Below are 15,664 nucleotides of genomic sequence, written 5' to 3' on the forward strand. Positions count from 1 at the left end.
ATGTATGTATAGGAGTTTTTTTTATATATATTTTGCTAAACATTTATTAAGCATTTTGGAGAAATTGTAAATAATGTATGTTTAATAATTTATGTGACAAACGGCAAATTAAGCTGTATCTATTTTCTTGTATATATGTATATATTATTTTGCTAAATAAGTATGTAAACTTCACGGTTTTGCTAAAGTTATGGATTATATTTTATCAGAGCGTAACTAATATTTTAAGTTTATAAGTTTACTTCAATATTACTTTATATTAATGTTAATTTATGTTAATATAGTTAATATTATATTTGATTTTTTTTTAAATTTTAATCTTATTATTTATTTATTTTTTATATTATTTTTTCATGTATCGTTTTTTATATATGTGTAAAGCAGCGATTAAACTTAATAAAATAAATCCTTAATATTAATTAAATTATGAATATTTTTGTTGTTTTTATTTTTTTATATTTTCTTTGAATTTATTTTTATATATTTTCTTTAAATTATTTTATTTTTTGTTCTTATTTGTATGTATTTATCTAATATATGTGTAAAATAGGGCTCAAACTTAATCAAATAAATGCTTAAAATACTAGCCCCTTTCAGCAATACAATGCGCTTAGAAATATTTGTAAAATTTATAAATACGTCAATAATTAAGCTATTATTACGTGCCGCAATATCTGCACTTCATAGTTCAATTCCCCAATTGAGTTCTGTGAGAGCTCAGTAGAGCGCTGAACAGTACGCTACATAAAGTTGCGCACTTTTCTCTGTGGCAGCGCTGAATTGCTTTAAAGCCGCTGCCCCACTCGTTTTGCTTACCAACTTTTGCTCATTTGGGTGTGAAGCGGTTGTGGCACTGAACAAAAACGACAAAAAAAAAAAATCTAAAAAGCAAACTGGCAAAATGCTGACACAGTTTGTAACTGTTGCTATGTGAACTGACAAATTTCGCGCTGTGTAGGCAGCACATAATGTGTTTCGACATCAATGAAAACACAATCAACCAAAGTGGTTACTTACGACCGTAGTAAAATGCCGCGGTTTTCGGGCTGAAAATGAGTGGGGCGAGCCCCGGCACGAAACGGCAAGCAAAGCAAGCCAGAGAGACCCAACCAGAGACCTAACCATGCCTTGGGGGCGGCATATTCATTTAAAATCTGTCTGGGATCCGACGCTGAGCTTGTCTCCTCTGAGGTTTTTGTACGCCAGCTGAATAATTAACGTGGGCACATGGACAGACATGGACACGGACACGGACACAGACACAGACACGGACATGGACATAGAAACGGACATGGAAATGAACATACACATATATATGTATATATGTAAGCATTAATATAGAGAGAGAGAGCGAGGAAGCACGTAGCATGTAAATTGTTTCATTACCTTTCACTTTGGCCTGGGTCAGGTGCCTTCCGAGTGTTCATTGTCTCAATCGGGCGCACAGGAGACGAAGGGACGGCGTCTAACTAATGTGGTGGCTAAGTGAAAAGTAAGGCCGCTTTAAAAAACGCCCTTGTGCTCGGCTTAAAGAGCCGGCTAACTCAATTAGCCAATAGTTTGCAAAGCGTTCGCCCCTTTGAAGCGCAGCAATTAGACTCAATCGTGAGGTTGTTGAAAGTTGTGCACAACTTTGCCGACTCTCGATTGGAACACCTAAACGACTCCACTCGCCACTTGGCTGAGCAATTAGCGCAATTTGTGGAGCAAAAACAAAACAACTAAAAAAAAAAAATTAAAAAAAATAAAAAACCTATCACAAGTCGTGGGCGTCAATTGATCGACTGAACGCCCAGACAAATAACAATTCAATTCTGCCTCACACCCGCCCCAAAAAGTTAATGTACGTGTAATTGTGCTGGGTGAGTGAGCGTTGTTGTTGTTGTGGTTTGCTTCTTACTGAAAGTAGAGTACGAACTGGCCGTTCAGCTACTCAACTAACTGTAAATTATACGCCTCTAAGGCATTTTGTTTACTCACCGACAACATCCAAATAGCCGACTTGACTCTTCATCGGATCCGTGTTTATTTGGCACATATACCTGCGGGTTGTAAAGGAGTTTTCATGTGAGTCAACTTCGCTGTTTCCATGCCTCGACTCGAAGCGAGCTCCGATAAGAAGGCATGCGTGAAAGCGTTTTATGGCAAAATGCGAACATAAATATGAAATAAACATGATCGTAAAACGCTGTGTAAATAAAAACTACGAGCTGCATAGCGCAAATGGCAGCAGTTTAATATATGGGCAAATAAATTAAAAAAAAAAAAAAAAAAAAAAAAACAAGTAAAAAGGCTCTAGTCGAGACTGCTCGACTGTATGTATGCTGTTTGTATGTATGAGAATTTACTTGTGGAATAATTTCTTAAGCAGATGGACAATCTTAATGAAACTTTTAGGGGGTGATCATATGGTTAATATGGCTGTACATTCCAAAGCTCTAGTCTCTAGTACTTGAAATACGTTTTTTAAATTGGGGCGAAGAGGGCATGGTATCCAAAATCTGCAAATTTTAAATCTCCAAGTCTAAAAGTGTTCAAATTAAGCTGAAAAAAACAAAGTCGATTTTTCAATTATTCTTGATAAAAAAGTTATCGGATGAGTTATCGAATAAGATAAACTTGTACTGCCTATGGTATACACGAGTATGCATGCCAAATTTGAAGTCTCTAGCTCTTATATCTTCTGAAATCGACGCGTTCATACATACGGACAGACGGACGGATGGACAGACGGACAGGGCCAAATCAACTCAGCTCGTCGCCCTGATCAAGAATATATATACTTTGTGGGGTCTGCCACGCCTCCTTCTGCCTGTTACATACATTTCAACAAAACCATTACACCCTGATTTCCCATTGAAAATGGGTTCAGGGTATAACAATATAAAATTCGTGTTAGATTAAGTTAAGGCGTATCTCGAAAATAATGAACTGCTCAATGAAATACCGTATTTATTTTTAGAAAATATTTAAAGAAAATCAAAGAGAGTGTAAAAAAGTCAGTTTGCAAAAAAGTTTTAAATATAATTAAAAATTAGAAAATTGTGTTGTGTGTAGAGTTAAATTTAGAAAATATGGCAAAAAAAAAAAATAAATAAATAAATAAATAAATAAATAAAAAAAAAAATGCAAAAAAGTTGTGTTTGTCCTTATTGTTAACTTTAATCAAAATATACATAAATGTACATGTATTGAATTACAATAACATAATAAAACATAACAAAAACATAAACACATAAGGAAACATAATAAAAACATTTTTTCTTTATAGTTAACTTCATATTTTTTCTATTTAGTAATTAAATATTATGTTTTTAATAACTAATAGAACAAGTTAAAAACAAAAAAATAGTTTATTTAGTTAATCACTTTTTTCAAATACAACAACAGATCTTAGAGATCTTAAGCAGAGTATATTAATATTAAAAAATAAATATATGTCGGAGAAATATCCGACATATACAATAATATATGCTAATCTATCTAATCGATCCCTCCAGAACAATCCAATACATAGCACAAAGAATTTAATTTTTAGATAGAAGAAGAAAAAAAAAAAAAGATTAAGATTTATGTTAGGATATTTTTGAAATTTTTAATGTTTAATTTCCGCTTTTAATACATTTTTTTCGGTGGTAATATAAATAAAAAGAAATACATAAATATATTTTCTACATAAATAAAAAATTGGTCTCATAAAATCAACTTCATATCCGTGCTTTTTAAATGGTTCCGTGCTCGTCTTTATCTATAATTTATAACTAGCATATAAGGATATGAAATATATATAGAGTTTTGTAGTGGTGTAAATTTAGTTTAGTACCATCCTTTGTCGGACTCCTTGACATCACGTATACGCAGTATCCAAGCACGTTTCTCGGCGTGAGTAATGCTCATGCGATGATTTTTGGTTATGACGTGATTTTGTATCGTTAAAATCGTCTGTGTATCGACACGTAGCCACGCAATCTGCACAAAGAGAAATAAATACACATATACATATACATATATATGGATATATACGTGAGTGCAAAATTATGAAACTAAAACGCTCGACTTGCTCTAGGTGCAAAGTTAATGCACCGCTAGCGTGGCCCAAGCTCATTTATTAGCCCAAAGACACCAAAAATGTCGCCGAAAGGCGGCCAACGCTTTGGCTAATGAGAGTGTGGGGCTCTGATGTAATAAATGTTTTAGCTTTAAGTTGTGCCATTTTAAATTTAAAAAAATAATAATAATAATAATAATAATAAAAATTTAAAATGAAAATGAAAATTGACTAAGTCAAGCTTTGAGTATTCCTTATTGCATAGTTTACATATAATTACTATACAGTCTGGAGCACTTAAAGTTGGGCATAGACAACCGAACAACTTAGGAGTTTTATTTAAATGTATTCCGGTCTATGGCGTTGACGGTCGTCCCGTCGTACTCGTAGAGCGCTCAAATTATAAGGTAGAGATATTGTTGTCTTTTTGCATATAGCACTCTGTTATGAAAGACATCAATTCACTAGCTTTCAATTTGTACGCTTAAATGCAGCAAACAAAGGACAACAGAGAATGGACAATGGACTACGGACAACGGACGATAGACGATGGACTAGGAACAATGGCAAACAACATTATTTCGAATTACCAACATAATAAGTATCACATTCACCATTGGAGAATGGGCTGCTGGCCAACGATATCATCATCATCGGGCGGCAGGCCAAGCCGTAAGATTATCAATTTGTTGCGTGTGCCTTGGCCAGGTCCATTTGCTACCTTCATTGGGAATGGGCCTAAGAGCTGACTAACAAAAATTTGTGGCCAGCCGTTTGCTATTTTCGTTTTTCGGCAATTCATTGAGCAACATTTTGTGCTCCTCTGCTTTTTTTTCTGGTGGCCTCTGCCAGGGTCGGTCACGAAATCAAAGTGACGCCCAAGGGGCTTGAAACGTGCTTCGTTTGCCGGGGAGTGAAAGGTAACTGGAACTGAACGGAAAACCCTAACGAAAAAGGGTCAATGCAAATGGCGCACGCATTATGCGTTTAACGAGACGACACGCACACAAAGTGGGAGAGAGAGAGGCAGAGAGAGAGAGAGAGAGAGAGAGAGAGAGAGAGAGAGAGAGAGAGAGTGAGGCAGAGAAACACCCACCTACACACACGCAAAGTGAAACTATGCCACGTTTTATTTGATGAAGTGTAAACTGTTTGAAATGACAGCGCCGCCGGCAAATTTCCATTAGGAGTAACACCTAGCCGAGCACCGGGCCCATCTAATTGCTAACGGATTGCCAAACTATCATGGGACACGCCCTCTAAACGCCCATTCGAGGAGTCGACTTACCTTATACGTTTGCAAATTGTCAACGACACACTGAAGCACAGCCTCACGACCAACCGGCACGGTGACGTTCTGCAGGAGTTCTCCAAACTTGGGCAAATCTGCAAATTGAAATGAGAAATGAAGGGAATCGGGTTAACTTTAGCAATTGGAGTGCGCACTGAATCGGTCTAATCTAAAACAAGGTACATATCAGAGTGTTTCCCGTATTCGAGTTTTGAAACCTCTGTATATACCTTTCATTAGATTCAACTGAAAGTCCATAAATATTGATATATTATGATGATTTTCCAATTGTGATGAAATCATTGAGTTCAACTTATCTTAGAATAGGGGAGCTTAACTTAATCTGAACACTCAAGCTAAGAGCCTCGATTCTTCGATAATGCGACTAACAGCAACTAATTTAACTGTGAGAGTGATTCGATAGTTATTAATTAATTAACTAACAATTTATATATAAATAGTAAAAAACTCTGCTAATATATAAATAACAAAAATCTGCTAATATTGTAAGTGCATACTGAAATATATATAATTCTATAAATATAATAAAATAGAACTAGAGAGAAGACGGAGAGAGAGGGACAGCGTTGACGAGTTAGTGTGAGAAAGAGCGACAATGAGAGAGAGGAAGAGACAGAGAGTAAGAGAAGAGACACAGGAAAACAGAAAGCGAGAAAGCTACCTACACTATCTAAAAAAAACCAAAGCTCCCATTTCGTGTTTAAAAATGTGTTTGCATTTATATTATTATATTTTAATATATATTATATTATTATATTTATTTAATATATATATTTTTTATATTTCCCATACAATTCTTAATATTTCTGTTAAGAGCGATCAAATCATATTCATCAGAATATCACAAATTCGACATTTGAAATTTGCTGTTAGCTTTTGTAATAAATAAACAAAATAAATGATCAAATGATAAAATGATCATTAAAATTTACAAACGTCTACAGAAGAACAACAATGCAGAGCTCATTTTATGTATGTCGGACACTATCGACTAATGCAATTACACTTGCTAGAACCTATTTATCACCTTATTTAAATATATATTTTCAGGTGGCACCCCAATGTCAGAAAACCACAAGGCTGAAACGGCATATTTCCCCGCGATCATACGCAAACAATTCATAAATATGTATATAGATATATCCAATTAGATATAATAAATTAAACGCATCCAAATAATTGTAATATTTATATAAATAATCCAAAATGCTGTTAGATATAGCGAAAATTATGTGCAATAAAATAAAAATGGAATAAACTAAAGAACCGCATTTATTAATTTCAAAAGGTTCTACTTTACAGGGAATTTTTGTTTAAATATCAACGGTGAAAATTAAACGCATTACATAAATTCGTTGCATACTTTAGGGGGCGACCGTTTTAGCCGATAGAAGGAAAATGACAAATTTTTACTAAAAATGCAGCAGAATTACCAGGCGAACAGAAATGATTAGCAGGGTGAAAAATGTTAATTAACAGTACACTAACAGAAAAATGTTAAGTTAACAGAATTCTGTTAGACCACTGTTAAGTTAACAGAATTCTGTTAGACCACTGTTAAGTTAACATAATTCTGTTATTCCACTGTTAAGTTAACATAGTTCTGTTAATGTAATGTTAAGTTAACAGTTGATTAACAGTGCACTGTTAACTAACATTTTTGGCCCTACTGCCTATTTCTGTTCGCCTGGTACTTACGTCTTATTTACGTTCAAAATTGAGTTTTAACGGCTACGTGAGGCTATGCGGAGTGTTTTTTTCTCTGTAATGTAAATGTACAGCGCTCTGTTAAGCAACCATATCAAATACTTTTCGGTTATGATCAACGGAAATTCAAACCTTATATATAAAAAAATCCCAGGAAACCCAGCTGAAAATGATATCAAACATAATTGGGCCATTTCAATGCGCATTTCGCAATGATTTAGACCTATTAGGTTCTTTAGGACTATATCAGAGGTATAGGAAGACCAAAGATATATGTGAGTCAACTATGAACCATTGCTAGAAAAGGGGCATGGGGCAGCTGAAAGAAAAATCATACATAATCATTTGATCATTTTGCTGCTCATATTGCACGAACATGAGCATATTGGTTCATCAGGACTATATCTATGGCATGGCTAAAGCCAAGGATATGTTGGTCAACTGAAAACCTAATTTTGCTGAAAAACATAAAATACGCCATGAAATATATAACTTAATGCTTAAGGTTATATAAATATATAAAATATCGACTGCTATATTTACTATCTGAATTTTATTCAAGACTAATAAGTTCATTTTACTGAATTGAAATATGAAAATAATAATATTAAATATAACATAATAAGTAGATGAATTTAAATATATAAACAATATGTAAATATGTGTGGCTATATTACTTATAAATGTGATAAAGAAGAAAAGTGTGATGTGTTATACTATATGCTTTTAAATGAGAGCCCATTTAGCATGATAAAGCCGATGAGCTGGGAGAACGTTAGAGGCATGTGAAGATAGACAGATCGTAATCTTTTTACATAATAAAAACCTCTTTCAACTATAAATCTATTGAGCCAACTAACGATTTTCCGCAGAATAGGGTACTCCTATAAATGATCAATCAGAGTCTTGCCACAGACGTCGAGCAAATTAATAGTCCATCAGGTAATTTGGCCTTACAAAATGTGAATTCTTATCAACAAATATTCTTAATGATTAATATACACATATAGATATTTAACTGAAAAAAAAAAAAACTATATATATAGATATTCCCAAGAAAACTGTACAATACTTTCTATTGTACTTATTGAACTTATTGAGTAACTTATTACCGAGAATATTTACATTTAGAAGTATATATATTAATACAAATATTATGCAAATAAGTACGCAGTAAAATTCAGCTTGACAACCCATAAAAAATATAAATAAAATAATAATAATAAACAAACGACACAATAACATTTTGTGGATAACAAGTGATAAGGCCAATATATATATATTTTTTTGGTGGGCTCTTCCTAGAAAGCATTTTCAGTTCTCAGTCTACTTCCAGCTTTTGCGCAGTCAATCAATGCTTCAGTGCTCGAATGCCCAGCGAAGCGCTCAAATGCGCGGGTTGACTTTAAAGGCGCGCCCGCAAGTATGCAACAGATTTGTGGTTTTGAGTGACAGCCTTTAAACGTGTGCCCACACACACACACACAACCTACTCAATTGTCGGCTGGTTTTTGTGTGTGTTTTCGTGTCGTTGACATGCCAAGAGGACCTCAACAATGTTGGCGTTACGTATACGCCCCCGTGAATGTTATGAAAACAAGAACGACACACAAACAAAAAAAAAAAAAAAAAAAACAAAGGAAGCGCAAAGGAGCCGTCGGCTGGGGAATGTTTTCTTATATGCGGGGCACGCGTCAGTTAAAGCAAATCAACACATAACAATCTTGTACTCAAAATGCGTAAACAATGTGATAAGCAAAGAGAGAGCCACATCACAGTCGTTGGAGATGAGACGAAACGAGACGAGACGAGACGAGCAGTGTGAGAATTTGAGTTTATCATTTTGTTTTTTTTTTTTTTTTTTTTTTGTGTATTGATGTGGCTGTAAATCTCACTTGCAAGGGGTAAACAGTGCAAAAGTATGAAAGTGTGCCCGACACTGAGAACAACAACAACTACGGCAACACAAACAGCAACACCAACTTTGTGTGTTGTTAAGTTGTTTGTCTGTTTGTATATGTGCTTTGCGTCTTGTCATGTTGCGGATTGCCGACTAATCTCTGTCTAAATATCGCGTTCAGCATCATTTAGTATACACTAATCCTTGATTCAGGTACTTTCATTGGCGTATAAAGGTAGCGAGGGAAAAAATTGAAAATATTTTATATAAAATTGTAATTTAAATAAACATAAATATATAAGAGATTTTATAAGATAAAATTATATTGAAGCTGAAATAATTAAAAACCGATCCTACTTTTTCCTTATAAAATAATTTACATTCACTGTTAATGGCATAAGCCTTAATCAGCCAACTATGTTAACCTGCTCGCTAGAAAGCTGCCATATCAGAGGGCTAAACATTAACTAGCCTCCTTAAGATTTAAATTAGGCACAAGGTTAATTAAATAGCATTAAGAAACCTTTCTAAAAACAATAGAAAACCCCCAACCATCTTAATATATACTAAGCCTTTTTAACATTCAGCTCTTGGGTACTTACAGAATATGCAAATTTAATTTAATTAAAATTTTTAATTTTAATTTAATTTAATTAAACAAAAAAGTTAAAAAATATTTACTACTTGATGAAACATTAAAGGATTCAGTTTCAGTTAATTATAATTATAAATCTTGAGGTGATATTGAATCCCTTAACACTTTCTAATCGACATCTGAAAATGCTATAAAAATAACTAAAAAAAAAAAAAAATAATAATAATAATAATAATAAAAATAAGTAAAAAACAAACATAAAAAGAAAAAAAAGAAATCTATATATATATATATAACAAAAATGAATTCCATATACAATTCTAAATTAAATACCACTGTTAATATGCAGTCAAGAGATCATTTACAGAGAATGTAAGAATATAGAGCTGCCCTGCCACAATTTTAACATTTTGCAAATATGTTAAACAGCACTGTGCGAAACTCTCTAAAAGCATTGCGTAACTTTTTAATGCACCAATGCGGCAAAGCCTTTCAACTTCACACCTATCTCCATCAAAATTGTGACTCAACAGTTAAAGAGCTGATAAAAAAGCAGCCTCGAAATCGGTTTTATGAACTTGTCCCCATTGAAAGTAGGCGAAAAGTTTGTAAAGCCATTGTATTCACTAGCTAGAGCTAGAGCATTCAAGCTTCGGTTATTCTGTTTGCTAATCGTTGCGCTCAAGTATGCTCCACTAGATAATAATAATGGCACAAAGGAGGGACACAGCAAGTGCCACGAATGGCTGCGCTCTACACGGTGACTGTTAATAAGGCTTGAATATCCAGCTACTGTCGCGTCAATAAAAATTTGCCACAGACTGTCCTGCGAATATGTGTGTGTGTGTGTGTGTGTGTGTGTCTGTCCCAACTGGCTTATTATATCACTGTCTCGCTTGCGCTCAAACTCAGTGTGTGTCTTCCTCCTCCTCTTTCGTTTTGGGTTTTCTGTTGTTGCCTTTTGCCAACTCATTTGATTTGGCTTCGTTTATATTGATATGTGCCAGCCTGGTCGCCTCAGTCTCTGCCTCTGGCTTCTTCTCTCTCCTCTCTCGTTCTCCCTCTCTCCCTATCGTTCACTCCCACCCGTTGCGTGTATTTTTATGGCATACTTTTCGGCGCGTTCGTGTGTAAATATGTGCAAATTCGCCAAATTCGTTACATATTTTGCTCTGGCACATCATTCCGGGCAGCTTTGGGTGTGATTGTTTAGTGGATTTATGGGCACATGAAATTAGGATTTAATGTGCATATGTCTTGTGCGTTGAGTGGATTTATTGCACATCCTCATGCACACAGTCCCCCTCTCCGCTCACTCTTCACTCTGCCCCTCTGTGCTTAGCATAATGCTTATGATATATGCGAATAAAGCAAATCGTTTTTAAGCTAACCCAAGGGTGTGCCTATTTGTTGTGGTTCTTTGTGCTCATCCTATGAGTAAACTCAGTTTATGTGTAGGTGTATATGTGTGTGTGTGTACGTTATGTGTGAGTGTGTGTATTGTGAAGTGGCTTAACTGCTAAGTCTTTCAAAGTAAATAGCAAAGCATTTGGGTTAAGCTTTGCGAGGCCTGGTCTTACTTTTTTTTGTTTTTTTTTTTTTCTTTTTGAGGGGCATATTGGTAAGTGTAATCTTGTCTATCACTAGAGCACATTATGTCGATAATAACGTGTTGGGATTAATCTGGATTAAAGTAATGTAAAGGCAATGTAATAAAAATTATATGTATGTATACAAATTGTACCATACCAATTTTATGCTCTTCCTTCTCAATTATTCTTACGGAAGAAAATATATACATATATTAAAATATATATTTTTTGGAATATAAAACATTAATAAAAAGAATTTATTTAATTAAAAATAGATTCAAATTATATTCGCAGCAGAAAATTTAGAATTCGCCAAAAATGTAAACTGCCAAAAAATTAAAGTAATATTAGCTAAAAAACTTTTCAAATATAATTTATGTTAAATTAATTTTGTATTCAGTTAATTAATAAACACACTGAATGCATTTGACGTATTCAGCAAAATATTTAATCAGGAATATTCATATTCCAGAAAATAATTTAAGTTAAATTTAATTCTATTCATTTCATTGCAAGAATTTTATTTATTCAACCAAATACATGAATATTTCAGTATATATACGAATATTTCATAAAGCAGAGAAGACTCCTTATCAAGCTTCGTTTTAAACTCTGTGAATGAAACGCTTTATAATATATATATATTCATATACATTCATTAAAATTAATATTAATTACTTTGAGCTAATTGAGATATGGGACAAGCTCAGCAAAGTAGATTTTAGTCAATTAATTAACTATAACAATTTTGAAAAATAGTAAATGCATTTAAATTTGTTGGATGGAGACTCTTCTCTATCCGAGTTGCTGGAAGTTATCTATGTTTGAAATATAGAAATAATAAAATGCCGCGCTTGTGTGCTTTCGTAGCAAAGGTTTATTTGTGACTAACTTACTTAGAGGTGGTACCTATCAGCTAGATATGGTACACACGTTTATCGATATATCGTGTCGCATTGTAACAGATGATATTCATTAACACCCTTCCTCAATGCGATCATGATTACAAATTCAGTTTACATAATCCATTTCAAATTTAACATTTCAGTAAATTTAACATGCTTGTTCTCACAAAGATTCTTTGTCATGATATCCGCAATCATATCTGTTGTACAAGCATACTTTAAGTTAATTTGATCCTCGTCAACTACTTGACGCACAAAATGATATCCAATATCAATATGCTTATTTAGGACCACGAGTTTGCAATAATCCCTTGATGTATTGCGAATGGCCTATGGTGATAGGCCCAAGCTCATCTTCACGCATCACCTCCATGCCCAAGAACAATTCAGGCACGCCTTTATCGACACATTCAAATGAATTCGAAATCGCCGATTTGATGCTGACCAGGTCCTCTTTGGATTGACATGCTATCAGTAAATCATCAACATATACCAGGATTAAAGACAAATTATCCTTCCCTATATGTTGGTAGAGACAGGGCTCGTTTTCGCAGGCCACGAAACCCAAACCAATCAGGACATCATTTAGTTTTGTGCTCCACTCCCTTCCTGATTGTTTCAATCCATATATCGCCTTCTTCAGCAATAAAGCCTTATCTGGTTGAGCCCGATCAATGTACCCTTGTGGTTGCTTCATGTACACTGTATCGCTCAGGTCGCTGTTGAGGTATGCCGTGCATACATCCATTTGGTGTACGTACAATCTTAATTTCGCTGCCAGTGCAAAGATGAATCGCACGCTCTCTAGTCTGCATACTGGAGAAAAAGTTTCTGCATAGTTTATGCCATACTGCTGGGAGCAACCTTTTGCCACCAATCGTGCCTTAAATCTGTCTACTTGACCATCTTTGTCACGCTTCAGACTGTATACCCATTTACAGCCAACAGCTCGCTGTCCTTTCGGCAAATCTGCCAATTGCCATGTCCGGTTGGCCATCAGTGCGTCATATTCCCGTTTCATTGCATTGCACCAATCTGATGCATGAGCACTCTTCATCGCCTCCTCATAGGATGATGGAACCTTTACGTCGCTGGCTACTAGAGCCCCAAGTACGTTGTGCTGCTTTCGAGGTCGGCCTGGCTTGCCGGTTCGAATCAGCCTTGGTCTGCCAGGACCAATGCGAGGAACATTTACAGATTCGTCCACGCTAACTTTGTCTTTGTCGCTGCTACGCCCATGGCTGCTGTCTCGATCGCACCTGCGTCCAACGCTGCTCTCCCGATCGCTGCTGTGTCCAACGCTACTCTCTCGATCGCTGCTGCGCCCATGGCTGCTGTCCCGATCGCTGCTGTGTCCAACGCTACTCTCTCGATCGCTGCTGCGCCCATGGCTGCTGTCCCGATCGCTGCTGCGTCCACTGCTGCCAGAGTCATCATTCCCGCTACCACGCTGACTGGTAGCATTCGAAATTGGCAACACACATACAAATGAATCGTCGTCGTCTTGAGTCTCGTCGAAAAGAACATCTCGCCTCTCAACCACCTGGTGAGTTATTGGGTCGTACAAACGATAGCCCTTGCTTGCTACCGAATACCCAACCATCCGGTATTCCTTGCCTTTTGGTTGCAGTTTGCTCTTTCTTGGACCCTTGTCCAAAGCCACTGCAATTGAACCAAACGTTTTTAGATGACCGACAAAAGGTTTCTTACCAGTCCACGCTTCCATAGGCGTCATACTGCCTAAAGCACTGGTTGGCGATCGATTTCGTATATATACGGCTGTGTTGACTGCTTCGGCCCACAAAGATTCACCAAATCCTGATTGCGTCAACATACATCTTGACATCTCCACCAGAGTGCGGTTTGCTCTCTCAGTTACGCCATTTTGCTGTGGAGTGTATGCTACTGCCAGCTGCCTCTCAATCCCTTGACTCTTCAGGTATTCATCAAACGGCTTATTGACGAATTCACCTCCCTTGTCGCTCCGGATACATTTGAGACGCTTGCCTGTTTGCCGTTCAACCAACGTTTTGAACTCGACGAACTTCTTGAAGACTTCATCCTTCCTCCGAAGGAAATATACGAAGATACGCCTTGACTTGTCATCAATAAAAGTTAAGAAGTACCTCGATCCAGCCAGAGACTGTGTGCTAAAAGGCCCGCACACATCTGCATGAACCAACTCCAATATGCCTTGTGCTCTATTGGCAGTTGCATCCGGAAATGGCTGCACATGAATTTTGCATAGCATGCAAGTTTTACAATTCATGTTATCATTGAAAACCATATTTTCAATACCGCGCACCATTCCTTTCTTGATCAGGTCTTTCAAGCTATTTACATTCAAATGGCCATATTGTTTATGCCATAGCACACCATCTGCCTTGACCGCAGAATTACAGCCATTTAGCTTTCCTTGAAACATGTACAAGTCGCCAACTTTATTTGCTTTCACAATGCAATCACCCTTTTGCATTACTTTTGCATACGTTTGCCCAAACGTAATAAAGCAATCATATTTCACAGCGCTGCTCACTGAGAAAAAATTGCCGTTCATTTTCGGCACATAGAGAACATCTTTTAACAGCAACGTGCATAATTCCGTCTCTAGCTTTATTTCTCCTCTTCCCTCTGCTCTCAGCAGACCAGAGTCAGCCAGACTGATCATTTCTGTGTGTTTTTCAAACTTTGTGAATAACCTTTTATCACAACACATGTGGCTTGTTGCGCCACTATCCAAACACCACATACTCTTTTTCAAATGATCTGCGCTCAACGCATTAAATAAACTGCACTGCTTGTTCTCTCTTCTTACTGCCTTTTTCTCACATGCGCTCTCTTTCTTACACTCAGCCTTCATATGCCCGCGCTCGCCACACTTGAAACACACCACATTTTTGTTTTTCTGCTTTTGCGCTCTCTGCGCGGCTGGCTTGTAAGTTGCACTATATGCTTTTTCGCATTCGTTCTTTTCTTCTGCGTTCTCCCTCCGCTCGCTCTCCTCCTTCACTTTGATGCATAGAGCGTCGAAGGCCGGCAGACTGTCGCGCGTCTCAATGGCGACAACGAAATTTTCGAAACTTTCTGGAAGACTCGACAGCAAAATAATACTGCGCAATTCGTCGCATAGCTCAATTCCTACTGTCCCAAGGGCATCCAGAATTCCCATGAATTCATTTATATAACTTGAAATGCTTTGCCCTTGCTCCATGCGCTTGAAAAGCAATTTCTTGTAGAGCTGAACCTTACGTGTTGCTCCAGTCGGCTGATGGACATCTTGCAACCGATTCCATGCCTCGGACGACGTCTTGCAATCCTTTAAATAGCCCAATTGTGAAGCCTTCACACTCAATGTGATCACTGCCAGCGCCTTCTCATCTGTGGCCTGCCGATTCACATTCGCCGGGGCATCCGTTGGTAGCACTTCACCTGATGCTACACTCCATAGCTCCTGGTGTACCAACACACTTCGCATTTGCACGCGCCAAGTGTCATAATTGCCTTCGTCCAACTTTTCTATTTGATAAATCCCGCTCATAGCTTATTATCAATTAGTCCTGAGTCACACCAATGTTAATAGTTCATAACTAAAAACAAACACTATA

General features: G+C 36.5%; 1 protein-coding gene and 1 long non-coding RNA gene across 5 annotated transcripts in view; one reads left to right on the forward strand and one right to left on the reverse strand.

Moving 5' to 3' along the window:
• The window catches only part of LOC149269930 (uncharacterized), a 40,446-nt gene extending 33,826 nt beyond the window's left edge, over positions 1–6,620 (forward strand). For both annotated transcript variants that reach the window (XR_016269521.1, XR_016269520.1), the window contains one exon: positions 6,411–6,620. This is a non-coding gene — a long non-coding RNA (uncharacterized LOC149269930). The remainder of the gene's footprint in view (positions 1–6,410) is intronic.
• DIP-theta (Dpr-interacting protein theta) overlaps positions 1–15,664 on the reverse strand; it is a 70,927-nt gene that overhangs the window by 22,396 nt on the left and 32,867 nt on the right. For all 3 annotated transcript variants that reach the window (XM_089465990.1, XM_089465991.1, XM_089465992.1), the window contains 3 exons: positions 5,337–5,434; positions 3,824–3,969; positions 1,981–2,042 (listed from right to left, as the gene is read on the reverse strand). In XM_089465990.1, coding sequence (XP_089322116.1) covers positions 1,981–2,042; positions 3,824–3,969; positions 5,337–5,434 — 306 coding nt within the window. The remainder of the gene's footprint in view (positions 1–1,980; positions 2,043–3,823; positions 3,970–5,336; positions 5,435–15,664) is intronic.

Source organism: Drosophila arizonae, chromosome 3 (assembly GCF_054131065.1).
Source record: "Drosophila arizonae isolate 15081-1271.41 chromosome 3, UAZ_ARI_1.0, whole genome shotgun sequence".
NCBI classification, from domain to species: domain Eukaryota; kingdom Metazoa; phylum Arthropoda; class Insecta; order Diptera; family Drosophilidae; genus Drosophila; species Drosophila arizonae.